Raw genomic sequence first — 26,320 nt, 5'->3', positions numbered from 1 at the left:
ACAATAGTCCTCACTGGCTTCAGTCCCTGGCTTAATTAACATGCTTTGCAGCTTCTCCAGCTCTACAATGTCCTATCTGAGGTCTATTGATCAGAACTCTTCACAGCGGTATAAATTAAACCGCATCACCAATACGTCTGAAAAGGCATTATAATGTTGATATCATCCGCTCCCATTTCTTAATGGGAGAGACACAATTGAAACAATCAACTATTTACCTTGCATCATCAATAATTGAAAGCACTCCAAATACAAGATATATGGTTAAGATAATCAGTTTCATCCTTCTTGAAGTGGCAGTAGATACACAGCTTTTCTTCTCACTAACCACTAAGCTAAATATGTCTGCATCTGATGGAGTGCTGCCTCCCAAGCAACTTTCAAAGGCTTGGGACATGTATGGAATAACAAGGGTAGCTTCCATCCAACAGGTCTCCTTTAAGAACTGGCCATAAATCCTCCCTCTCACCAGCAGCTAAGAAACTCTTCAGTGGGTGATGCTTGGAAGCTGCTCGTTGTCGAGGGAAGCTGAGTTGATGTTTGGTGTTTGACTGACTATTCCTCTGCCTTTTGGAGGTTTATGATTCTTCCCCTTAGTAATTGTTTTTTCAGCAGCTCTGGAAAGGGACAATTTGGACTTGGAGATTGTTTGATGAGGCTGGGCCGGCCTGAGCTGATGTAAAGTAAGGAATTTGCCTCGCTTGAGTGGGCATGGAAGTAAAACATGCCTGGATTGCCCTGTTATGTTTTAACCTTTCTTGATGATTAAAAGTGGATTAATATGCAAAGATAAAGGTGCATGGCATCTTCTTGATACAGTGTTTGGAGAAGTGAAACAGGGAAGCCGTCCCCGAGTGCTTTTTAGTTCATATAGGACATCATCAACTCCAACAGTATTTGCAACCTCATAGAGGACAGCTGCACTGTGGTCTTGAAAGAGAGATAAACTGGTGCCAGCGCCTTTTTTCCCTTTTGCTCATCCTAACACAGTGCCTTCCCTGGAAGAAGAAATATCTTTCCTCTGATGAGCTGCAGAGCTTTTTGATCGAATGTGATGCACCAAAAGACAGGACAGAAATCAATTATTGTCAGCAGCTGCAAGAGTTAATTTGTGTACTTAGATGTTCAGCAAGGATAAGTAACTGATGAGGGAGCATAAAATACACCTGAATATTCTACCAGTTCTCAGGGTTCATTTCATCAATATCCATAGGAGATCCTCCGATGTCTGTATTTGGAAAATCAATTATCATTTCAGAAAATCTGGGGCCTCAAGAAACAGGGAGCCATCACCTGAAGAAAGTTGTAAGGAGTCTTTTTTTCTCTTCCACTCTATATTGCGAGTATCTATTCTGCAAAAGTAGAGAGAGTTATGAGTATTTTCCAGAGGACCAAAAGTTGGCACAGTTCTAACAATCATGATCAGTGCACAGCTTGAAGCTCACCTGTATTTGTGGACTGATGGAAACAAAGCTCCTCTTTCTGCAGTTTGTGGTCAGAAATGACCCTTCCCTCTTCTCAACTCAACAGGTGCCCCACCTGCTAGAAGACATCTTACTTGCCTAGCCAGTGTACAGGTGCTCTGTATAGTAAGCTGGGGGAGAAGGATGTAAGTGGTAGTTATGTTATGAAACAGGCCGAACTAATATAGCCCCCTATTGTGCACCCTATAATTGAAAGTGCATACTGTGTCTGTGGCTTTTGAAACACTTTGGGGGAGGGTGGGTATAGCTGGCAGGAGAATACATCAGAATGTGAGGCTGTATTGCAGCTTTAGGGATAACTAGGAGACAGGGATTGGGCTGAGTTTCCTGGACATTTTTTAATCACCTCTTTTGCCAGCTTAACAGCATACTCTTGCTGACAAAAGAGATTATGAGTGCACATATTATGATAGTTTGGATCCTTCCTTCCACACCTCCGATGTTTCTTCAGCTGTGTTCGCATGGTAGCCATGACACTTGGGATAGGACACTGAGACTAAAACTCATTAATTTCTGGGCTCTATGGGTGCAGTGGACTTAACTAGCATCCCTTTTTCAGGCTGTGTGTGCAAAAATAGGTTGGCAGCTCTGCTGGAGTGGTGTGGGGCACCACAGTGGTCTTTTAGTCCCCAGATTAGCAACCGTTCAACCACTAACAGCACCTGCCAAACTGGAAGACTTGAGCTGTAAAGGTTGCTGTGTGGTCAAGTTGCTATTATTATCAGCTCCAAAATTAGCACACACACTTGCTTTTTATGATAAAACTCAAGTTTTTGATCTAATTCACTTCAACCTGAACAAGACATGACATTTTAAAACTTTGTAGCATGTTAGACCCTGTGTGCCCTCTAGAGGAAGTAGTAGGACCTTCTGGGCAAGACGCCAGCTTCAAGGAGGAGATCAGAAAGCCTAAATTGAGGCTAGCTGCTTTTAAACACTTTTATCCTTGCAGAATTTGTCCACGGGGTTTTCTTGGCAAGGATACTGGAGTGGGTTGCCATTTCCTTCTCCAGTGGACCACATTTTGTCAGAACTCTCTGCCATGACCTGTCTGTCTTGGGTGGCCCTGCACGGTATAGCTCATGACTTCACTGAGTTACGCAAGCCCCTTCGCCATGACAAGGCAGTGATCCATGAAGGGGTTGACACTGTCCATGGGGTTTTCATGGGGTCAATTTTACGGGGTCACGAAGAATCAGACACGACTTAACGACTGAACAACATTCTTGCAGATTTAGCTTCATTGCTGAAGTGTGACAAAGACCTGCCATTTTTATCCATTTTTTCAGATTCTAGCATCCCAACATACATATCTTGGGTAGAGACCCACAAAATACTGAGATATTTTCTCACTTAGATTTTCACCTATGTATTTTAAATTCACTTTTTAAATATGAATATGCTTTTGGTGTACATATTCCAGGCTCAGACTCTTTGAGCTTGGATGTGTGAGAAAATCAACATGAAATTAAACTTCAATTTATCAAGTAGTCATAATGCATGACCGTAAGAAAATATAAATATGGCTACAATTTTGTCTGTTAATTAAAATACATTTGATAGAAAGAGGGAAGCATCTACTGTCTATAAACATCATTTCAGTGTTACTTTGGTGGTTCTAAAATAAAAACCAGGTCATGATTAAAAAAAGAAGAATAAACAAGTTGAGATGAAAATCTAGTAAATTTCTTTGAGGCTTTGGTTTAATTGATACATGGTTAATTTTTTAAGAAGGGAATAATGCTTCTTAATTATCCATACCTTGTAAGCAGGGAATATATGCCAGTTGCAATGCTTTACCTGTATATTTCAGCATTAAATATATTATGTACCAAAAATAATCCGGTACTTTATGTTCAGAATGTACGATGCCCCATTCTTTTTTAGATCAAGGGTGGGGAATCTGTGGCTCTAAAGTTGTATTTCACCTGGGGCTTAATTTGAAACCATCAGTTAAGATTTCTGGTAGGAGTAGTTTTTCCTCTTTCATTGCTTGCTGCTTGGGGAAAATGTATCATGTCAGAGTGAAGAAAAAAATGAGTTTGTGAGATAATGGTATCCCCACCTTTGGCTACCTTTAAGAACACCCACCAGGTGGCCCCCAACAAATTTTGCCTGAAGGAAGGAATGTCGCACTTGAAAGAAAGGAGGCCCCCTACTTCTGCCTCGATGAGGGGGGCTCTCGAAGAGGCTTTATTGTGTATCACCTGCCTCACGTGTGGAATTTTACACACAGTCCAGGTGAGATTATCTTCTGCTGGTAATTCTCCTGTGTTTTCCATCAGTTCTTCTTCCTTTCCTTAATGCAGAAGGAAATATTGTAACAGCTGCACCATGACTTTGATTATGATCACCGGGACCCCATCCAGAAGAGTATAACTTTAAGATTTGATACGTTCTGATCTCCTTTGTCGTCCAGTTATAAAATGCAACTTGGAGTCTGTTCGGGTTAACTTGCCCATTGTCTGAGCAAAGGCCAGCTTACTCTCTTGTTAATGATTGCCTATTTTTAATTGAAACGCTCGGCTTGACACTTGACAGCAACTTTCACTTAGGCCGAAGAAAGCTAGTGAAGAGTAAATAGTCTACTTAGAGGTAGGCTACGAATCACAGAAAAAGAACAATCAACATTCCACATAGCCAGAGACGCATCTCGGATGATATACTGGAGTAGTCACACTCACATTTTAAATTACAGAACGTTCTGCTTTAAAACTTCACCTATCTCCAAGAAAACAGAGTGAACAAAGCAGGCTAGATATTTTTAAATGAAATGTAAAGTTTGGAAGTGTACTAATGTTACTGGTAAATTAATTCAGTTAATATTTTAAAGCTACCATGAGCCAAACAATTATATCCATGACTCACTCAGAAAAGAAATGATCTTAAAAGTAATTTGCAACGATTTTGTATCATACAGCAGCAGTAAAAAGAGAAGATACATTGAACATTTTCCTTTAAAGCATCTTGCTAATTCAGTTGAGATGGATTGTGTATTATTTGAATTCACTTTCCTATTACCTTATTATTTATAAGGCAATTGTTTCTTACCTTTAGACAAAGGCGATAAAGCTTTTAATAACTTAAAGAAAGAAAGAATGGGCATGTTTGAACAAGCGAGATAAAACCTGACTTTGAAAAATTATACTATTTCTGAAAACAACATCACCAATTAGCATGATACCTGCACCTCGCTGACTCAAATTTCCATTTTGTTTTATGCTTTAAATACTGTAGATCCATGGTCCCCAAGCTGTGTGCTGTGGCAACCTGTGATGCCACAGCAATGAAACTGTCCTAACTGTCCCCGGGGTGCTACAGCACAGAGTTTGGGAACCACTAGGGGTGCTGTGAAAAAATTACGAGACACTGACAGTGCCGTGAACCAAGAAGGTTTGGGAGCCTCTGCTGTAGATATTGTAGAAAAGAAAAAAAAAGTTATTTCTGGACACTTGCTACTATTGCAAAATAAATCCACCAGATGGCAACATGAAATTCACTCATTCTTATAGAACTTTCATAATGAAAAAGAACAAGCTTTTAAGAGGGGTTTTGTACTGAATGCACCACATTAAAATCCTTCTAAACAGTTTAAAATTAATTCATTCTGATTACTATTGGTCGAAGAAAGAAAATATATCTAATACGCTTTTCTAGCTTTCATGTGCGAATCTATAGCTCTGCAGCCAACAACACTTTGTTTTATTATTAAAAAGGTCTGCAAAGTTTCAATAGCCAGACTCACCTATATTTTGACAAATTCATGTAATCAGAAGACCACTGTTTGAACAGCAAAATGCCATATTCTAGTATTGTAGCTAATTAAGCCATTTAGACCTTTTTAAGCCAGAAAGAAGCAAGGATGCATGACACTGACACTTCCAAGTGGCAGGCAATATGAAGATTCTTGCAATCAATAAAAATGCAAAATAAAGTGTGCGTCTCATCATTCCTGCTTGTTGCTTCAACAAAATAGCTACCATTCCCTTTCCAAGATAACCACACTGTATTTTCTTTTGGTCTATTAGTTGCAATCAGCGATTAATGGGATTTGTACTAAACAGTACTGTGTTGGTTCAGAACAGCTTACATGGACAAATTTTGTGGAAACCCCCTGTAGCTTCATGGCTAATGATGGTGAGTGATGAGGATCTCCCCTCGTCTAGGCCTCTGCTTAGGCAGGGACAGAGGTAGGAGGAGTTCCCAGAAGTTCTTGCTGGGGAAAGCAAGTTGGGTGGGTTTGGGAACCCCCAGGGTTCTAATATTTATGGATGGATGGAAAACCAACCATTAAATAATGTGAGAAACTGAGGAAAGAGAAGATGGCTTCTCCTGGGTCCTCTAGTATGATGGGGCAGGTTGCAACTTGTCCACTGAACTCACTTTACATTCAGTGTTGTCAGATATATAGTCAGTTGTTACTTTTCATAATATCCCCAGATCCTACTTTGTTCTGCTTCAATTTTTACTTATTCTGTCTCTCCTTTTATCTTCGCCTAAGAACCCAACGATAACCCTAGCTGGAGGCTTATAGTTCAGAAGGGATTTAACTGCTTTGTTGCTGCTCTGGAAAGTAGCAGACTATGCCATTTTTAAAAAAAATTGGTATAGATCTGGTGTTTTTTTTTTCTCTTTTTCTAACCAAAGAGCTGCTGTCCATCAGTTCTGTCCTGCACCCAGGCAACAAGCCTCAGGTGGTACAGACAGAGGACCAGTCCTAATAGCTGGTGAATGTTGTAGGTAGAGTTATGAATAGGTTTCCTGATGGCCAGATATGTCCTCTTTTTGCCTCAGCTGTCCAGCATGAAAGAAAAATTGTGCCCAGCTGCCTAGATTTGGAGACCCCATTCCAGATATTTGGGGATGGAGTAGCAGTATGTAGCATTTAAAAGAAAATGGGGGCAGGGTGGTCTTTACCCTCCACAGTTTCTAGAAAAAAGCCATCACCCCTGATTGATGTATGAAAGGAATGGCCAGCAAACATCAAAAGTGAGGTGCTGCTTCACATGAGGCCCAGAAAGTGCAGTATAATCTGAGGTTTGGGTGTTTCAGGGTTGCTTTTTCTTAATTTTGGGGTTTGTGTATATGTGAGTTTTATTAAGAAAGAGAGAAAGAGACTGAGAGATCAGTGAATCACTGGTTTAATGCCATAGACTACCATCACCTCACCATACCTTCCTATCTTTGTAAACCATCCATGTTTCCACCATACACTGATTCATGCATTAAAAAAAAAAAGCCCTACTCACTTCTGTCCTTTTGAGGACCACATCAACTTCACCCAATCACAGACCTCCTCAGTCTGTCCTTTTCTTTCAACCCATCCACTCTTCCTGTATATATTTTTACATAAAATCAAAACTAAACTGTTACAGACTTAATGGGGCCTTCTTCAACAATAGCTCCTGGCAGCCTTAGAACATATTGGTACTTAACCTTGAAACTGCTTATGCCAACCTAATGTTAAGCCAGCTCAGGAAAATCCTGTTCAGACTGAAACATTCTGGCCATAGCTTGCAAAGTATTCAGTCCAACTACAGGTCACCATGAACTCCCTCTAGGAGTGCTGGGCTCTCCCACCTTTCTGTTTCATAAAGCAACTGCCAATAACCTCCCTTCCTGTTGGGGATCATCATGGAGGAATCCTACCTGATATATGCATATGCATATGCATATGTATACATACACATATGCATATCTTTACACACACAGTTAAACTGGACTTATAAAGTTAAAGCATCAAAATGCACATACATGCAGCTTTTAAAATATCACTTCTTACTGCTCTGTTTTTTTAATGTCTTTCCATGAGCACTATAATACCCCAACAACTATAATATTTGTCTTGTACATAGAAGGTTTCCGGTTTAAGACCTGACAGAAACTTTTTTTTCCTTTTCCTGAACTTCCTACTTTTCCCAGTGCTTTTTTTCTGCCAGGTTCCAAATGAGCAACCTTCTTTTTGCAAGGTAAGAGTTATAGTCATTGTGCTATTACAGCACTCATGATAAGTATAGCTCTGAAAGATATAACAGACTATACTAAGCACTGAATCAGTTTGGAGGGGTATTTCTGTCTCTGTGAAGTAGCCAAGGAACTGTTGGGGTTCACCTGCAACAAATGGACAGGAACATTCAAGGTGACCTAACCTGGAAAAGTGTATTTGGGAAGTGGAGCAGAAAAGCATGTCCTGAGGTCACTCTGATGATGGGTGGGGAATTAAAAGAGGGCAATGTCCCTTTATGCTTTCTAGAAGTGGTTGTTGATCTGTTTTGGCAATGGGGGAACCAGGCAGTGCAGATAAGCCCTTAGTCTGGAACTTTGGAAAGAACTATATTATATCCTTATATCCCTTACTCCTTGCTCCTGTTCGAGTAAAAGACATATAATGAATAAATTCAACCAGCACCCCACTGGTTTAGTCCTTTCCATCTATTTGCTTTATCATTGATTATGCATGTATGCACATTTGTTCTGGTATAAAATTTACAATGAAACAATTCTGTGCTATTCATTCATTTGTAAAACGACAGACTGCTTAAATATTGCAATACAAGCTTAAAAATGTACAGTCATTCTCTACTCAAATGTCACATCCCTATCATTCATTCAAGTTACCAATGTCTTCCCTCCTGGCTTAGTTTACCCTCTTTAGTTTCTTTTGAAAGTTTATGTTACCTTCACTTGGTATTCTGCCTTCTTGCAGTGGCAGCCAAGTTTTCCATATACGTTTCCAACGGCATAGCTAATGCAATTATACTATATCCCTGTGTGAGCTGTTCTCCATTTCATTGGCTACCCAGTTATGTGTTTATCAATTATTGAAGAGGTATCTCTTGAAAATTTTGTTTTGTTTTGCTTTTTGAGGAGGGCAATGCTGGGTGCAAGGAGAAACTGTTTCTTGTTCTGCAGGGATATCTGTTTGCAGCACGCGAGGGCCAGTGTCACTGCTATGTAACAATATACGTACAAACAACATGATTCATGTATAATAGGTTCCTGTAATATTCTTTTTTATCTGCACTAACATCATTACAAGCTACTTTCAGCTGTATTTATTTCATTTGATTCAGGCATTTCACTTGTTTTTAAAGGTGAACAGTGGGTTTAAATACACAAATGCTAGATGGAAATAAAAGCAAATTACATCTGTATTATGATTCTGAAATAAAACAGGAACACTTTAAACCAAGCCACTTTTACATCAGTTTCTAATTTTTTAAGTGCTTTTCTGTAGAGTTAAGTGAAGTGTTTTTCTTCCAAATTGGACAAATCATTATACACACATAGGTATAGACAAAGACACATGCAGATATTTTCTTTCCGCCATTGATTTGTCAAGTTGATGTCATCTTTAAATGTAGAAAAGATAACCCTCTAATTCATCATCTTTAAAAAACAAAACAAAACTGAAAGCACTTAACACTGAGATGAAAAGATCCTAAACTTTGATTATTCTTGATATTTTAAAAAAAAAACAAGAAAAAATTAATTTTCTATGCTTAAAATAGGGATATAATGGATAGTACTGGCATTTTTCATTCTAGCTCTTTCTAAAGAAATCCCAATAAAGTGCCAAGTTATGTGTGTCCCCAAGTTAAAGGGGTTCATGGTTCATTTGACAGTAATGATCCATTATATCAGGGTTTTTCAAATTAGGTTCTGCGGATCCCTAGGGCTGGGTGAAGATTTGAATGGGTTCTGCAGGACTAAGAAGGGGGGGAAAAACCCTCTCTGCAAATGGTGGAGGTTTTTTTCCCCTTAGCTTCTAATAGAAAACTCTCCACAAGGGGCTAAGAGAGAAAAATTTTTTGTAAGATGAGCCCCTCAGGTCGGAAGGTGTCCAATATGCTACTGGGGAAGAGCGGAGGGCATTTCCAAGTAGCTCCAGAAAGAGTGAAGCGGCTGGGCCAAAGCCGAAAGGACGTTCAGCTGTGGAAGTATCTGGAAGCGAAAAGAAGGTCCGATGCTGTAAAGAACAATATTGTATAGGTACCTGGAATGTAAGATCTATGAACCAAGGCAAGCTGGATGTGGTCAAACATGAGATGACAAGATTGAACATCGACATCTTGGGAATCAGCGAACTGAAATGGACGGGAATGGGTGAATTTAATTCGGGTGACCATTATATCTACTACTGTGGGCAAGAAACTCTTAGAAGAAATGGAGTTGCACTCATAGTCAATAAGAGAGTGGGAAAGGCAGTAATGGGGTACAACCTCAAAAACGACAGAATGATCTCAGTGCGTATCCAAGGCAAACCATTCAATATCACAGTCATCCAAGTCTATGCCCCAACCACTGATGCTGAAGAAGCTGAAGTTGACCGCTTCTATGAAGACCTACAACACTTTCTAGAACTAGCACCAAAAAAAGATGTCCTTTTCATCATAGGGGATTGGAATGCTAAAGTAGGAAGTCAAGGAGTAATCGGAATCACAGGCAAGTTTGGCCTTGGAGTACAAAATGAAGCAGGGCAAAGGCTAATAGAGTTCTGTCAAGAGAACAAGCTAGTCATAGCAAACACTCTTTTCCAACAACACAAGAGACGACTCTACACATGGACATCACCAGATGGTCAATACCGAAACCAGATTGATTATATACTTTGCAGCCAAAGATGGAGAAGCTCTATACAGACAGCAAAAACAAGACCAGGAGCTGACTGTGGCTCAGATCATGAGCTTCTTACTGCAAAATTTAGGCTTAAATTGAAGAATGTAGGGAAAACCACTAGACCACTCAGGTATGACTTAGATCATATTCCTTGTGAGTACACAGTGAAGGTGATGAATAGATTTAGAGGATTAGATTTGGTAGACAGAGTGCCTGAAGAACTATGGACGGAGGTCCGTAACATTGTACAGGAGGCAGCAACTAAAACCATCCCAAAGAAAAAGAAATGCAAGAAAGCAAAATGGCTGTCTGATGAGGCTTTACAAATAGCTGTGGAAAGAAGGAATGCAAAAAGCAAGGGTGAAAGGGAAAGATATAAGCAACTGAATGCAGATTTCCAGAGAATAGCAAGGAGAGATAAGAAGGCCTTCTTAAATGAACAATGCAAAGAAATTGAGGAAAACAATAGAATGGGGAAGACTAGAGATCTCTACAAAAAAATTGGAGATATGAAAGGAACGTTTAGTGCAAAGATGGGCATGATAAAGGACAAAAAAGGCAGGGACCTAACAGAAGCAGAAGAGATTAAGAAGAGGTGGCAAGAATACACAGAAGAACTATGCAAGAAAGATCTTAATGTCCCTGATGTCCACGCTGGTGTGATCACTGACCTTGAGCCAGACATCCTAGAGAGTGAAGTCAAGTGGGTCTTAGGAAGCATTGCTAACAACAAAGCTAATGGAGATGACAGTATTCCAGCTGAGTTATTTAAAATACTAAAAGATGATGGTGTTAAAGTGCTGCACTCAATATGCCAGCAAGTTTGGAAAACGCAACAGTGGCCACAGGATTGGAAAAGGTCAGTTTATGTTCCAATTCCAAAGAAGGGCAACGCCAAAGAATGCTCAAACTATCGCACAATTGCACTCATTTCACATGCTAGCAAGGTTATGCTCAAAATCCTACAAGCTAGGCTTCAGCAATACATGAACCGAGAACTACCGGATGTACAAGCTGGGTTTCGAAGAGGCAGAGGAACTAGAGATCAAATCGCCAACATTCGCTGGATCATGGAGAAAGCACGAGAGTTCCAGAAAAATATCTACTTCTGCTTCATTGACTATGCAAAAGCCTTTGATTGTGTGGATCACAACAAACTGTGGCAAGTTCTTAAAGAGATGGGAGTACCAGACCACCTTACCTGTCTCCTGAGAAATCTGTATGCGGGCCAAGAAGCAACAGTTAGAACCGTCATGGAACAACCGATTGGTTCAAAATAGGGAAAGGTGTACGACAAGGCTGTATACTGTCACCCTGCTTATTTAACCTATATGCAGAGTACATCATGAGAAATGCCAGGCTGGAAGAATCACAAGCCGGAATTAAGATTGCAGGGAGAATCATCAACAACCTCAGATATGCGGACGATACCACCCTAATGGCAGAAAGTGAAGAAGAACTAAAGAGCCTCTTGATGAGGGTGAAAGAGGAGAGTGCAACAGCTGGCTTGAAACTCAACATTAAAAAAACTAAGATCATGGCATCTGGACCCATCAATTCCTGGCAAATAGAAGGGGTAGAAATGGAAGCAGTAACAGACTTCATTTATTTGGGCTCCAAGATCACCGCAGACGGAGACTGCAGCCATGAAATTAAAAGACGCTTGCTCCTTGGGAGGAAAGCTATGGCAAGCCTAGATAACATATTAAAAAGCAGAGACGTCACCTTGCCGACAAAGATCCGCATAGTCAAAGCTATGGTTTTTCCAGTAGTAATGTATGGCTATGAGAGCTGGACCATAAAGAAGGCTGAGCGCCGAAGAATTGATGCCTTTGAACTGTGGTGCTGGAGAAGACTCTTGAGAGTCCCCTGGACTGCTAGGAGGTCAAACCAGTCAATCTTAAAGGAAATCAACCCTGATTGCTCATTGGAAGGATTGATAATGAAGCTCAAGCTCAGATACTTTGGTCACCTAATGCGAAGAGAGATCTCTTTGGAGAAGACCCTGATGCTGGGAAAGATTGAGGGCAAAAGGAGAAGAGGCCGGCAGAGGATGAGATGGTTAGATAGCATCACTGAAGCAATGAGCATGAAACTGAGCAAACTCAGGGAGGCAGTGAAGGACAGGAAGGCCTGGCGCAATATGGTTCATGGGGTCACGAAGAGTCGGACACGACTTAACGACTAAACAACAAGGAGAAAAACAACAACAAAAAAGGGATGGAGAATTTTTCTCTTTTAGTTCCTTGCAGAGAGTTTTATTTTTTTCTCTTAATTACTAAGGCACAGCAGATATTCAAAAGCCCACCCCTCTTGATCAGAGATTCTGGGAGGATTTTTTTAAAAATAATGTTTATTGAAGAATGTTTTTATAAAGTTAAAAAAGATAAACGCAAAGCAATATAAAGAAAGAGTTAGAAAAGAGGAAAGATAAAAGAAAAAAGTGTTAAAGCAATAAAGAGCGAAAAGAAAAAGAAAACAGAAAAATAGTTAAGGAAGCAACTTCCCATCTTCAGAGCAGTTATAAACATATTTAAAACCATTTCTCCCCTTCAAAATTATATAACACGGTTCTCTTCTCCCCATATTCTGCCCTTATTAATCAGTAAATCCAAAAATCATCAGTTCTCCCAGATTTAGGGGTGGAGGGAAATGATGAACAGGTTCCATGGCCTGAAAAAGTCTGAAACCCCCTGCATTTACACTGTCAGGTCATTTTATACTTTTTAAGAAATCTGGGGGATGTTCTCATATATGCCTCTTTGTAGTGTTAACTGAGAAAAATGGAAATCTACCATAGGAAAATCAGTGTTCTGTCATGGAATTAAGCAGCTCTTTTTCCTTCCCACATCTCTTTATACAATAATACTTTAATTTAACAGACCATGAGGAGAGGGTGGGAGGATGAGTCCACTAAATCTGAACGCCTGTTAAATCCAAGGCTCCGCTTTATGCATGCATGAAAGTCCATCATATGCAAAAAGGAGGAAGAGGAGGAAGTGTTGAGCAGGGCTGGGCAGAGTGCTGTCAGAGCTGGTCAAAGCTTAGGTGCTAACTTTGTTAGGAATGGCAGGAGAGGGAGAAATGCTGGGGTGGCCTGGGGGGGGGTGAAACTTGGCATAAATGGCATCAAGTGGGGCATGGCAGAAGGAGAGGAGGAGGTGGTAGCTTCCTGGTTTCTACCATGGCAGCAGCATGCAAGTTGCAGAAAGAGAGGTGTGGTGAGGGGAGAAGTTGGATGGCCTGGCAGTGGAACTTTGGCGACAGCAGCACTGAGCAGGGTGCCATGAGGAGAGAAGGGGTTGCTCAGCTGCTGCTTGCCAGGCTTCAGCAGCATCATAATTTGAGCAAGGTGCAGGAAGGGGAGACAAGGTGCTGGGCACTGGAGACAAGGAGGTGGTGGTGCACAGGAGTACGAGCAGCACCAGGGAGGCCCATGGACAGAGCTTGGATGGCTGGTAGCACTGGGGAGAAACATGAGATGACACCATGCAGTGGTAATTCCTCCACACATGCCATCTGCTGGCCTGGTCTGGCATGCTAAGGCATGCACAGAAGAAAGAATGGCAATGCACAAATCTCAGATGAAACAGACCTGTCCTTTGTTTCCAGAAGCAGTCTGAATAAAAATTAGTCCATTGCATCCAAGGTCTGTTATGGTGTGATCCACTAAATCGAGGTTTTACTGTATTAAGCTTCTGGGTAGATAAAAAGAATTCCAGGCATGGAAATTCTGCATCCAAATGCAGCCTTATCTTTTAGTTTTGCCAAACTCCCCAACAGTTTTAGTTATTGTAGTGAGAATTGGGAAGATTGTGATTTGAATGGAAGTCATCCTCCTGAGGTATCTGCCATCTTTTAGCTTCAAAACCCATCCACAGCAAAGAAATCATAATACTGATCTACCTGAATTGCAAAAAACATTGCATATTTTTAGTACATTAACAAGAGCTATAAATGCAAAAACTCCAACAATTCATTTCATGGTATGTGTGATGAAGTTTTCTTTTTATAAACGTATACAAGTGGGGCATTCTTACATTAGAATTATTTTATGCTAGGTGACTATTAAGAAAAAATAATTCTGCAATAAACAATTGCCCTCCTTCAACTCCAAATTCTTCATTATGACAAAGCATCTCCAAAACTTTCCAGAACACCTAGAAATTACACTTACAGAACCTAAGAAGAATACTACAAAAGTGGACATTACAATGACAGGAAACCATCTTCTTCCTGTGAAAATATTAATATTGCTTAAAAAAAATTGGCCAGTGCCTGGCCAAGTAATGCTAACTTCTCTGCCAATTCTACTATTCAGTTTACTATCGAGAAAAGAGAGACTGAATTAATAAAACATGTCACATAGCTCTGTTTTGTTTATCTGTAAGCTGTGCGCTATCCAGCAGAGTTTCTGTATCTGGAATTTCAACAATCCATTCTTATTATAAATCTAAGACTCACAGAAGGTGAAATGCCAAAGGAACTCACGATCCAAAAGGGGATTTATTTATGGTATAAAGAGCAACTCCAAATGAGGTGAATACATTTGCTTCCACTGATTGTATAGTCTGTTTTACATTGGTCAAGCAAATAAACCCTTAGTTCTTATCAAACCTACACAGGGGGTTTATACAAACGCGAGACAAGGCTTGCACAGAAGACGGCAGGTGCCATGCGTTCTGGCAAGACAAACATAGTTGCAAATACGTCCAATGCACCTGGACAGTATCGAACTGGGGGGAGACTGAATGGCAAACAACCAAAAGCAAGCACCCATATTTGTCTTGTTGGCTCAGCAAAGAAGTATGTTTCAGATGCCTTTAATATTTAACAATCACATTTAACAGTTTAAGATATGTCCTAACAGTTCAGAATCAAATATCCGTATCTGCCTTACTGGGCCAGACACCCTTCAATCTTAGTGGTCATAGCCTCTTTTTTTAATGTACAATAAAAAGACTCCTTGCGTTGTTTCTCTTCATGCAAAGCCAATAAATGTCTCACTTTAAAGGAGTTCTTAAACAGCATTTTAAAACATTTTCATCACCTGCTTTTCATTGCCCTGTTCCTGCCCCACTGGTTCTTTTTGAACTGAACGGCTGATCCACCGTGGTTGCCTTATGCAGAGCACGGGAAAAAAATTAAGATGGCAGCATGGTGGGCACATGCAACCCCCCTAAAAAACAGGCAGAGCTTCAATCACATTGTCGCGCCTGCCATATTGACTTTTTTGACCATGCCCTGCAGATACCCCTGCTTATGCTTCAACCTCACCAAGGACAATTAGTGGTTTAAATTCATCTCATAAAAACTTCAGGCCTTACAAGGAATAGGCACTGTAAGAAACTGACATTCCTGCAACTTGTGTGTGTGAAAAACTGTCTTAAATTTTATATCAATGTGGCATCTTTCTAGTGTCCTGCCAACTATGTGCAACTGCTTGGGAGTAAGCCCCAGTCGGCTTAGTGTGAGCATTTTTAAGTAAACCTACATAGGAAGGATAAAGCTGCAGATTTCTTATAAATAGCCCCTATGAAGGTCTAATCAGCTAAAGGTCTAGATCTGCATCACAGCCCCAAGGAAGTTGTCAGTTCCACGGGTCACATAAGCAGTTTAATGTTAACGAGGAAGAATACACAAAATGACATACTTACTATGTGACGTGCTGCAAACACACCATCAACAATTGCACAACAGAAAGCTGCTACCACTCCAAAGCTGATAAACACGATGGATGCTATCAACTAGAAAGAGAAATGCTGGTTTAAATTAAGTGCTCCATGCATGCATTGGAAGTCAGTTATGAAGACTTAGGAAAAGCATCTGCACTTTTTTTTACACATTTGGCCATTCAACTTATATGTCATCGATGGCAAAAAAAGCAGGGAGATTAGGAAGTAGAATTACTTGCAAATGCTATAAACACTGAACACACATGCTGTGCTGTCCAACATATGTAAAAACATCAGTTTATGGCATAAAATACACGGTCTTGCTAAAGAAGCCTATTGACAGTTAAGTATATACCAGACAGATGCGTGGCAGGAAATAAATATGTAGCTGATCTTTCTGTGCAGAAAAATGGACACTAAATAATGATTCAATGATTCTAAGTAAATATTCCCTATCAGTGCCCTCGGAGATTGAAGAAGATTCACTGGATAAATCTGATGGGTGGCTTCTTCAGATTAGGTACCTGGTCTACAAAAGGAAAATAGGATGGACCTATCCACAGAGTTAGGCCTAACCATTCTGTAACAGCTTCACCCTACCCCCCCCCCCAAGCATCAGCTTACACATGGCAAGGAATTAGATAAAAATGACATAGTCTAGGTATGAATGTATGCTATCTACTACTTCATCCTACAGACAGGAGACCATAATTCTTAATGCTTCCCTATATAGAAATGTCACTGTGTGGAGAATACTGAGCATAGTAACTGGAATAAACTCTCTGTTGGGGGTGTGCTGGTTGTTGTTTATTTAAAATGTTCTACCCTGCACGTAGTCTGAAATAATGCAGCCTATTTTATTCCTCATCTTGGTTATGAACTGATATGCTTTATTTTTCCTAAAGATTGCTTTCAGCGACAATACTGAATGAAGCGTTCTATGTATAAAAGGATTTATATAGTAACTCTCACTCTCAGATTATGCCTATCCAGATAACACCTCCATTCGTTTGTACAAAGGCTCTCAGAGTTTGTCTGACTAGACTGTATGTAGGGAAACAGTGTTGTTACCACGAGTCCACTGGAGTTGGGCGGCCAAAAAATGTAAATAAATAAATGAGCAGTGAAGGCTATTTGGAAACTGGAGCTCCCTGTCTTCTGCTTGAGCCGGTACCATTATCACAATAATGGTAGGCTCACAATAATCATTTAATTTACTGTAATGTTTTGCCCTGTCTCTCGGGGAACCAATCCCCATTTCCCAACTGCAAGGGTACCGCAATGTCAGTTCCACATCTACAGCAAAGGATCAAATACATCACCTCTTGCCTGGTTGCCCCTCTGCAACTATCAAGGCAGCTTGTCACTACAATAGGCACCAAGGCACACAATTTATGCCCTCTTCTCTCCAAAAGTCTGTGCCACAATAAGAGCATGGCTGTAATCGAGACTTCACTCAAGAACTGCCACACTACAGGATGCTATTATATCACAGGTACTGGATGTTCATTATTCATTTATATCTATTTGAGCTGCAGCACTTACTACAATTACAATGGATTTCTAATGAGAAAAAGCTTTGTAATTACCTAGCTGTAGCTTCACCTCTTGTGGAGGAGGGAACTAGCCTGAATATACATTAAAATGGCACTGGAAGAGAATCCCTTTAAATGGTTGTTGAAAGAAATATCAAAGAAGGGTCAAATCTATTCACTTGCCATGATTAAACAACTCTGATTCTGGGATTCAAAGAATGGTTGAAGTGTACTCAAGATTAAAACATTTGGAACACATTCCTTCCTATAGAATTCAAAGGCCAGGAGGAAAATGTTAAATTACTTTCATATTTGAGCAACCCTGAAAAATAGTTGCTGTGTTAAGGCAACAATGTAAGTGACTAATTTCAGAATCCAACTTTCCATATTGTGAAGTCCTTGGGGTTCTCTGAGCTTGGATGTTTTCTTGCAGACGTTTCGTTACCCGTCTAGGAAACATCTTTAGTGCTATCTTCAGCCGGTGCATGCTGGCTGGGGAATTCTGGGAGTTGAAGTCCACACATTTTCAAATTGCCAAGGTTGAGAAACGCTGGCCTATAGCATACATATTTGCTTATCATTTACTGTCACCACGAGAACAGCTATAGGAAAGAAAAGCTAGGAGACAGTTTATGAATTATTTTTCTTTGCTACAGCTGGCACTTCAGATACACCAGTTTGCCACTGGCAACTTGAGACTGCAAAGAATTTAATATTGCAATTTAAAATATACTCAGCAAAATGAGGGGTTTCAAACTAGAATGCTAACATTCAGGCTACAGTATGTCACCTGTGCCATCAGCCCTCTGTAAATCTGTAGACTGAACTCCAGTTTATAAACTGCCTTCTTGTTGTGCAATATGAGTCTCTGATCTTATGGGAAAACCCCAACATACCAAGCCTATAAGAAATCAGTGCTCGTTGCTCAGCCCCAGTAATTGATTTGTATCTGCTATGCATCTGCTCCCTTTTCTCCTGAATAATGCCTTGGATTATGGTTCCTGGCTCAAGACTAACCTGTTTTTGCAGAATTCAATGTTTTGCCAGCACAATGTTTCTGCCTCTAGATCTATAATCTACTGAGATCATGAACATTCTGAACTGGGGTTCTGTCTTCTAGAATATTGCCTGTCCTACCCTGTATTGTGTTATCTACAAATTTGATGAGGATTCCTTCCACTTTTTCACCTGTCCCCCCATCTTTCCCCTCTAATTTTTTTGTGTTAAATGGTATGGCCCAACACACAAAAATATTGTTTACCTCATTTTAGTAGCTTAAGGCACTGCATAGTGACTCTCCTCTTGTTTTATTCTCATATAAACTTAATGAGGGAGGTTAGACAGAGAAATAATGATTGGCTGTCAGCCCCATGAAGACCAAGAAATCAACTCCAACAGGAAGGCTAAAACTACTTTCATCGAGATTGGTTATAATAATAGAATCTGGAAGTCTGATTGTGTTGTGCCTCCTCCTTCCCATAGTTCAGCGAATTAAGGAGTGTCTGTCTGAGCCACTTCCTAACATTATCTAGACATATCTGGCAACGAGCTTACATATCTTCATCAAGGTAGTCTTCCTTACTCTCTACACCGGCCCTTCTCCAGTAGCTTCACAGCTGAATGAAAACTTCAACTGGGTCTTCCCACTCTTTCATCATATTGGCTCTTGTGGTGCTGAGAAGGGCCAGAATAAAAAGTGTGACCCCTGTGAACAGTTACTGTAGTCCCCAAAGCTCTCACTTGGGAGAGCCTTAGGGATAATATAAACATTAAATTAGCTTTGATGGTCTTCTTGAACTATCATATTCTGCTTTCTGAAATTTGCTTCCTTAGCTGGTCCCCCTTAAATCAGACTAATAATTAAGGGCCATATTTGGTTCTCCAAATTGTTCACTCTCAGCAATTTGCAAACACCATATTACCCATCAAAATATTTTAGGATGGAACAAATGTGTAGCTTAACTAATGAGATTCATCTACAAAATATTACATCTGACAGAATAAAACTACATGTGCACATTAAAAATGGTATAATGAAAATTGTGTAATTGCATGGGCATGCTCTAATGACAGCAAGGATAGGAAGGTACGATTCCTCCAATCTTCTATTTCTGAAAAGCATAGTTACTCCAGTATAATGCTGCCATTTCTTCTCGTACTTTTCACTCTTGTCATTTGCTTGTATTTCCAACAAGCATTTACACATGCTGAAGTAACCTTTTCAACAGATAGATCTTTATCAAATGCAGCTATATCCCATCACATAATGGTGTGCAAGCTTTTAAATCATTGGTACTCATCAGGCAAAATAAAACACAGCAAAAAAAGGAAAGGATTTTGGACGGAAAGAAACTGGCTGTTATTCAACTGTGAAATTTGCACTTAGTCTTACAGCAGCACATGGTAACATGCAGACCACTTTCCTAGTCTAAATGGATCTAGTCTATCAGGTACTGTTCTCAGGCTGAACTAAGACTGTCCCAAGAGTTGGGACATTTAACATGTTATAATTTCTCTCCCCTTCTGCAGCTGCTTTTCTATTTATAAAGAATCCATATCCCTCTCTTTCCTGTAGCATACTGATTTAAGCATCCCAATATTGAGTATGAATGAGCTGCACATTCAGAGCATACAAGTACTCTAGGAATTAGTTATTGTAATATGATGTGTACAAAACACAGATCTCATATTACAGTAGCAATTAAAGCTAGGCGACAAAGGCCGTAGAGCAATTCCCTATATTATTTTTCTCCCTCGTAGTTGCAGAAGAGGCTAGAAGACAGAAACAGCATAACAACAACTACTACTACTACTACTAGTACAACTACTACAAAAAAAACAGCATGACGAAGTAGCAACAATGGTGCATTGGAATATCTGCAAAAAATACCATCTGCCTGCAAGCAAGAACTTGCACAGGGACCACAAAACAAAGTAATAGAAAATGAAGAAGCTAAAATGCTCTGGGATTTTAGAATTCAAACAGACAAGCACCTGCCACACAACACCCCAGACTTAACAATTGTTGATAAGAAAGACAAAAAAGTCTGGATAGTGGACATTGGAGTACCTGGAGACAGCAGAATAGAAGAGAAAGAACTGGAGAAAATCACAAAACATAAAGGCTTGTAAATAGAAATAGAACGACTATGGCAAAAGAAAGCAAAGATAGTACCAATAGTAATAGGGGCCTTGGGTGCAATTCCAAAACATCTGGAGCACCATTTGAAGACCATCAGCATTGACAAAATCACCATCAGTCAATTGCAAAAGGCAGCTTTACTTGGAACAGCTTACATCCTATGATAATACCTTTAACGCTATCAAACAACATCTGCCTATCTCAGGTCCTTGGGAAGGACTCAATAGGTGGACCAAAATGCCAAATCCAGTCTAAAAATCTGCCTGACTGTGTAACCAACAATAATAATTTATTGAACTTGCATGGCGCCTGACTCTCAATGACTCTGAGTGTTAACAAATGGATTTCACTGCCACAAAAGACAGTGAGGGCTTGAACTTAGTTTTAAAAAGAGATCAGACAAATGTATTGATGCCTCATAATCAAGACAGCTGAACACCTCGCCAAGATAGTTAAACTGTCTATTGATGGCCCTCAGCTAGGACTGTTCATAACTCAGTGGCAGAGTATTTTTGCACATCAGATTCTGGGGTCAAACAAGGAGAAAAGTGTTGCATGCACTGTAAATCAGTATATGCTCTATCAGGTTGAACTTGAGACTTATGCCTACACAAAAGAAACTCTAATGAAATAGACAATAATAAAATTAAACACTAAAGGAGATGTTAATGAGTACAAGTAGTGTTTTTCTTGAGTGCTTAATTTTATTCTTTCTTTCATTATCTGTTTTATATTTTACTATTATTACTACTGCTTCTACAGCATATAGCACCCGCATTGACTATGGACTGAATGCTTGTAAAATTATGGAGTTTTATATCAAAATTATTATATGTTGATAGAGAAACAGAATGAAAAACAGAGTAACAAGTCAATGTTCTGATTTTTAAATAACACTGTTTATTATTTGCTTACCATTTGCTTTCGATTCTCTACCAGATGGATACCAATAATCCCTAGGAAGGATCCAAAACCAAGCTATGGCAAATCCACAAAAAACAAGACAAGTTAGCTACATTTATGAGATGCAATTAATTTTAAATAAGCAGAAAAGCAGAGAATGAAAAGAACCATTTAAGGTAAGTTGAGAGCCTGCCTCACATGAACAGTATTATTTATAAGGACCTTCATTAAAGAAAAATATAAGATTGCAATTCAAAAGTTTATCAAGTGTGTAACAAGCTTCTAGGAAACACACAAGATGGACTAACTTAGGAGAAGGCATTTCCTTATAATAACTTAAAATGGATTCAGTTAAACATCTATCTGTCTATCCAACTATCTATGATAAATATGGTGAGAAAAAATGTAATTTAAGTTTTCTTCAAGAAACAGAATTGAAAACAAAAAATTGGAACATGAACCAAATAGGTTATTTTTATTCATATAAGTAATATACAGGTAGCCCTTATTACTAACAGGGCTTCTATTACAGCAGGGTTCCTCAACCTTGGCGACTTGAGGTGTGTGGACTTCAACTCCACATGCTGGCTGGGGAATTCTGGGAGTTGTAGTCCACACATCTTCAAGTCGCCAAGTTGAGGAACCCTGTATTACAGCATAAAATTATGAATAACAAAATTGAGAAAAAACAAACTTCTATGGCAACTGGGGAGTCTGGAGTTTGTGGTCATTCTGAGCACTTCTCTCTTCCTCCCATAACAATGGTCTGTGCTATGGAGCAGTATTTCCTTGCTTAGTTGTAGCAGATCTCACTGGGTCAACTTGACAGTAAGACTCCGCATGGCTCTTTCCACAGTAGCTGGCCTTCTTTTTTGGAACAAATTGCTTGGGTGGCAATGGAAGGAGTCGCCCCACTTTGTACCACATGGCTCAGGCTAGCTACTCTATCATGTATGGAGTTTTGACGTTGCTGCTAGAAGAATATTAGTGCGGCCTGAAAACCACTCAGGACGATCAGAGCAAGCCGTAAGCAGTCGATAGATAGTGGGGGCATCTATTAGCACAACTGAGTGCTGCAAGTGATTTGTGGGTAGCACTAGAATCTAGCACTGGAATTGGGAGGTCCTTCCACCAAGATCACAGAAGAGCCATGCTTAGCAGAGAAGCTATCCTGAGCCACATGGCACAAACAATAGCAACTCCCTCCATCACTAGCTAAATTAGTTGCTCTGAAGACAACCTGCTGCCACAAGGAAATCGCATGAAGCCTTGCAACCTGAATGACCCAGTGAAATCCTATTCAATGGAGTAAAAAAAAAGGAATGACAAATACAGGGGACATTGCACAGATGTTTTAACCCAAACCTTTAAGAAATCTCCTCTACAAATACACAAAAATCTGTTCACCATTTTGCCCATGCATAAAATAACACAAATCCTTTAGGCGTGTACCTTGGGTGGAGTCCTTGGGGTTCTCTAATCTTGGTTGTTTTCTTGCAGGCATTTTGTTACCTGACTAGGTAACATCTTCAGTGCTGGAAGGGAGTGGGGTTTGCTCTCTGTTTATGTACAGTAGCTTGCCCTGTCAGTGTTGGTGGGGGAGTTGTTTTCTGGTGTTAATCCTGATGTTAATCCCTGCAAGTCAGCCATCAACAGGCACATAGAAATAAACCACATTTACGCACTATTCAAAAGAGACAATAGAAAGGAAACAAAAAGACCAGAACACCTCCTCGCCAGCAATCAACACCCAGATAAGCAGAGATTAACACCAGGATTAACACTAGACAAACAATCAAGCAGTAAACAATACCCTAATCAAGGAACTACCAATTGGTAGTTGGTATCAAGCAGTAAACAACAACCTAATCTAAGAACTACCAAGGAAAAAACAACTCCCCCATCAACACTGACAGGGCAAGCTACTGTATATAAACAGAGCTGAAACCCCACACCCTTCTAGCACTGAAGATGTTACCTAGTCAGGTAATGAAATGTCTGCAAGAAAACAACCAAGCTTGGAGAACCCCAAGGACTCCACAGTTCAACCTTGAGCTACATATATTCTCCTCTTAGATTGGGTCTCTATTTATCAGTCTAGATATGTGATGCCATGGATAATGAGACTGAGGACACCAGAAATGTCCTTTCTCACAAAGGAGTTCAGAATACAGCAGAACAATTCAAAAACACGTATCCCTATATTTTCACTTTGCTATCCCACCAAAAAGCTAAAAAGGAAACACAAAATAGGTAGATGTAATCAAATGGTAAAGTACCAAGGCCAGATCATATCCCAGATAGCTCGGCCAAGAAGCATATTTTTATTTTCTCTCTAAAACGTACAAAAAGGTAGAGACCAGTGCACATTCCCAGGAAAGGAATCTGATCGCCAGAATGCTGCCACCGAGAAAACTCTCTTTCAAGGAATCCCTTTATGGATTATTTCCACTCACAGATTCACAAGGTGGGTTTACCTGGCCTAAAAAATACTAGCGCAGGCACTCAAAAGAGTACTTGGGTCCTAAGATATTAATGAGTTCATTAGGCACGCATTAGGCACATACCAATACTTTGAATGGGGCCTAATAAATCACAAACAGCCAATGCCATGTCTTGAGCATCTGCAGCCTCCAATCCATCTTGAAGGGCAGTCCCACCTAGAGTGTATTTCAGGAATCTGGTACTGAGGTTATCACGCTGTAGGTAACTCATGCCAAGGTTCCAATCCAGGAATACCTCTAGCTGGTGAGCCAGCCAAAACTGGGTAAAAGCATTCCCAATCATGTTTCCATAAAGCCCTATATATCTTGCCCCAAACTTCCCCTTGGCGTGTTCAATACAAGGGATGAACTTTCATATTATTTCTTTCACATTTTTTTCTTCCTTTGAGTCAGGCTTGGCTCCTGGTAACTATATGCAGTCTTCTAGGCCAGGGTTTCTCAACCTTGGCCACTTGAAGATGTGTGGACTTCAACTCCCAGAATTCCCCAGCCAGCCATGCTGGCTGGGGAATTCTGGGAGTTGAAGTCCACACATCTTCAAGTGGCCAAGGTTGAGGAACACTGTTCTAGGCAACATGTTTGGAAATGGCTTGTAGTTGTCTTCTTCTTCCTAGGGCTGAGGGGAGATGACTAGCCCAAAGTTACCCAGTTGGCTCCCATGTCTAAGGCAGGACTGGAACTCAGATTTCCCCACTTTTGTTCCAGTGCCATAACCCAACTGAGTCTTGGCTCTTTCATACTTACAGCCATACTTTCTACGAAGTTAAACTTGGTAGAACTAGGATTATTGTCAAATTGCACAAAACCTGCATTGGGCAGATACCCTTGGTTTAGAAATTGCAAGCAAATCACAAAAGGCCAGCCAGGCAGAAATATGGATACAAATAAACAGGAGAGAAATTACAGTCTATTTATTTATTTGTTTATCAACTCTATCTGGATACTGTCATAATCAAAGAAAGATTCCCAGAGTTTACAATTAAAATGACATAAAATGTGCAAGTCTTAGCAATAAAGCAATTATCAAAATACTGGACAAACATAGATTGTATTGTTCCCTTGATTTGGATGTATTGTTTCTGGTCCCTTATTTAGTGCAGAGTAAATACTGGAAAAACTAAAATGCGATGGCTGCTGGACTTACTATTATTCCCGGATAATAGCCTCCCACAGTTACATTTTCAGTTCTTGTGGTTGCTGCAAGGCCTATGGTCAGTATGAAAACAGACACTATCAGCAGGGCGACTGTGAACCAAAGAGATGTTTTCTTTCTTTTCGTGAAGTGTCCTGTGAAAAAACACACATTATAAATGCATATTAAAAATACACAAAACTCAATGGAGAGGCAAGTCTGCTCTGTTCATGCACAGCCCTCTTAACAAGAAACCTGATGTCAAGCTTCTTATATACCTGTAGCCTCAGCTTAGAAATAGCAAGTTCTAATAATAAGTATCTTATTATCTTTAAAATTAGGTTCTCACAGGGAAGCGCGTTAAATCAGGAGTTTTTTTCCTGCTGATGGCTGTCTTCCCTTGATAGTATTGGCAATTACTGGGCTGCCCAACTCTAGACAGAGCATTAGATCAGTGTTTCCCAACCTTGGCAACTTTAAGATATGTGGATTTCAGTTCCCAGAATTCCCCAGCCAGGTTGGGGAATTCTGGGAGTTGAAGTCCACACATTTAAAGTTGCCAACTTGGGAAACACTGCACTAGATGATGCCAGAGAAATATGGAACACTCTAATTCTCTACTGCCATCTAGTGGTCATCCTGATTTTGCTGGCCACCTAAGGCCTCCCACTGCTTGCCACTGCTAAGCAGGACCACAGCTAAATTGGGTGAAATCATTCTTTCTCTGCCCTCCCTTTCCATTTCTCCCTCCATCCTCAAAACATAACCTTCTCCATCTCCCTTTCTTGGACACCTTTTCCTTCTCAACCAGGAGGTTGCTGGAAAAAAGACAAATAATTTTGCTATAAGCTTGAACCAGCCTTTCGTAAATGACTTCTGAAATTAGGATGAGAATTAGACCTTGGACAGTTCTATCCCAGGACACATCATTATGTAATGCAAGATATCGGTGCTTTAATTTTTTTTCTTTTTCTTTTTGCTGAAAGGATGCACAAGGGAAACCGGAACAGTGTCATAATGCCAGAGGTGAGGCTAATACTTTCCTTGCTGCCTAAGATACATGATTCCTCTAAATCTGCTGACTCTGTGAAAGGGGGAAACATCTAAGAATGTTTCACATCACCCTTTCTATCAGAGATCATAAACCAAAGGCTCTATGCACAGTGAATCAAGTGCGGGGTTTAAACTTTAAAAAAGTATTCAGTAATTTCATTAAAAACAAGGGAGGGAAAGCAATGGCCATAGGAGGTGACTATTTTCTTCTCTGTAGTGAAGTAACTGTGTTGCATCTGTATGTATATTTCTATCCCCTCCTCATATTGTACC

The 26,320-nt window shown here is 40.1% G+C and overlaps 1 protein-coding gene across 3 annotated transcripts in view; it reads right to left on the bottom strand.

Annotated features, from left to right (window-relative positions):
* The window catches only part of TMEM255B (transmembrane protein 255B), a 56,804-nt gene that overhangs the window by 20,890 nt on the left and 9,594 nt on the right, over positions 1-26,320 (bottom strand). For 2 of the 3 annotated variants that reach the window (XM_088136550.1, XM_088136549.1), the window contains exons 2-4: positions 25,007-25,149; positions 21,371-21,433; positions 15,761-15,850 (exon numbers count right to left, since the gene is read on the bottom strand). In XM_088136550.1, coding sequence (XP_087992676.1) covers positions 15,761-15,850; positions 21,371-21,433; positions 25,007-25,149 — 296 coding nt within the window. The remainder of the gene's footprint in view (positions 1-15,760; positions 15,851-21,370; positions 21,434-25,006; positions 25,150-26,320) is intronic. The other variant, XM_088136551.1, reaches the window with a different exon arrangement.

The sequence above is a fragment of the Python bivittatus genome, unplaced genomic scaffold (genome assembly GCF_059951505.1).
Source record: "Python bivittatus isolate LINGU-HERP-01145 unplaced genomic scaffold, Pbiv_v1 ctg000060_np1212, whole genome shotgun sequence".
Lineage (NCBI taxonomy): Eukaryota > Metazoa > Chordata > Lepidosauria > Squamata > Pythonidae > Python > Python bivittatus.
The sequence above is the reverse complement of the archived record's forward strand: the minus strand, read 5'-3'. Positions and strand labels throughout refer to the sequence as shown.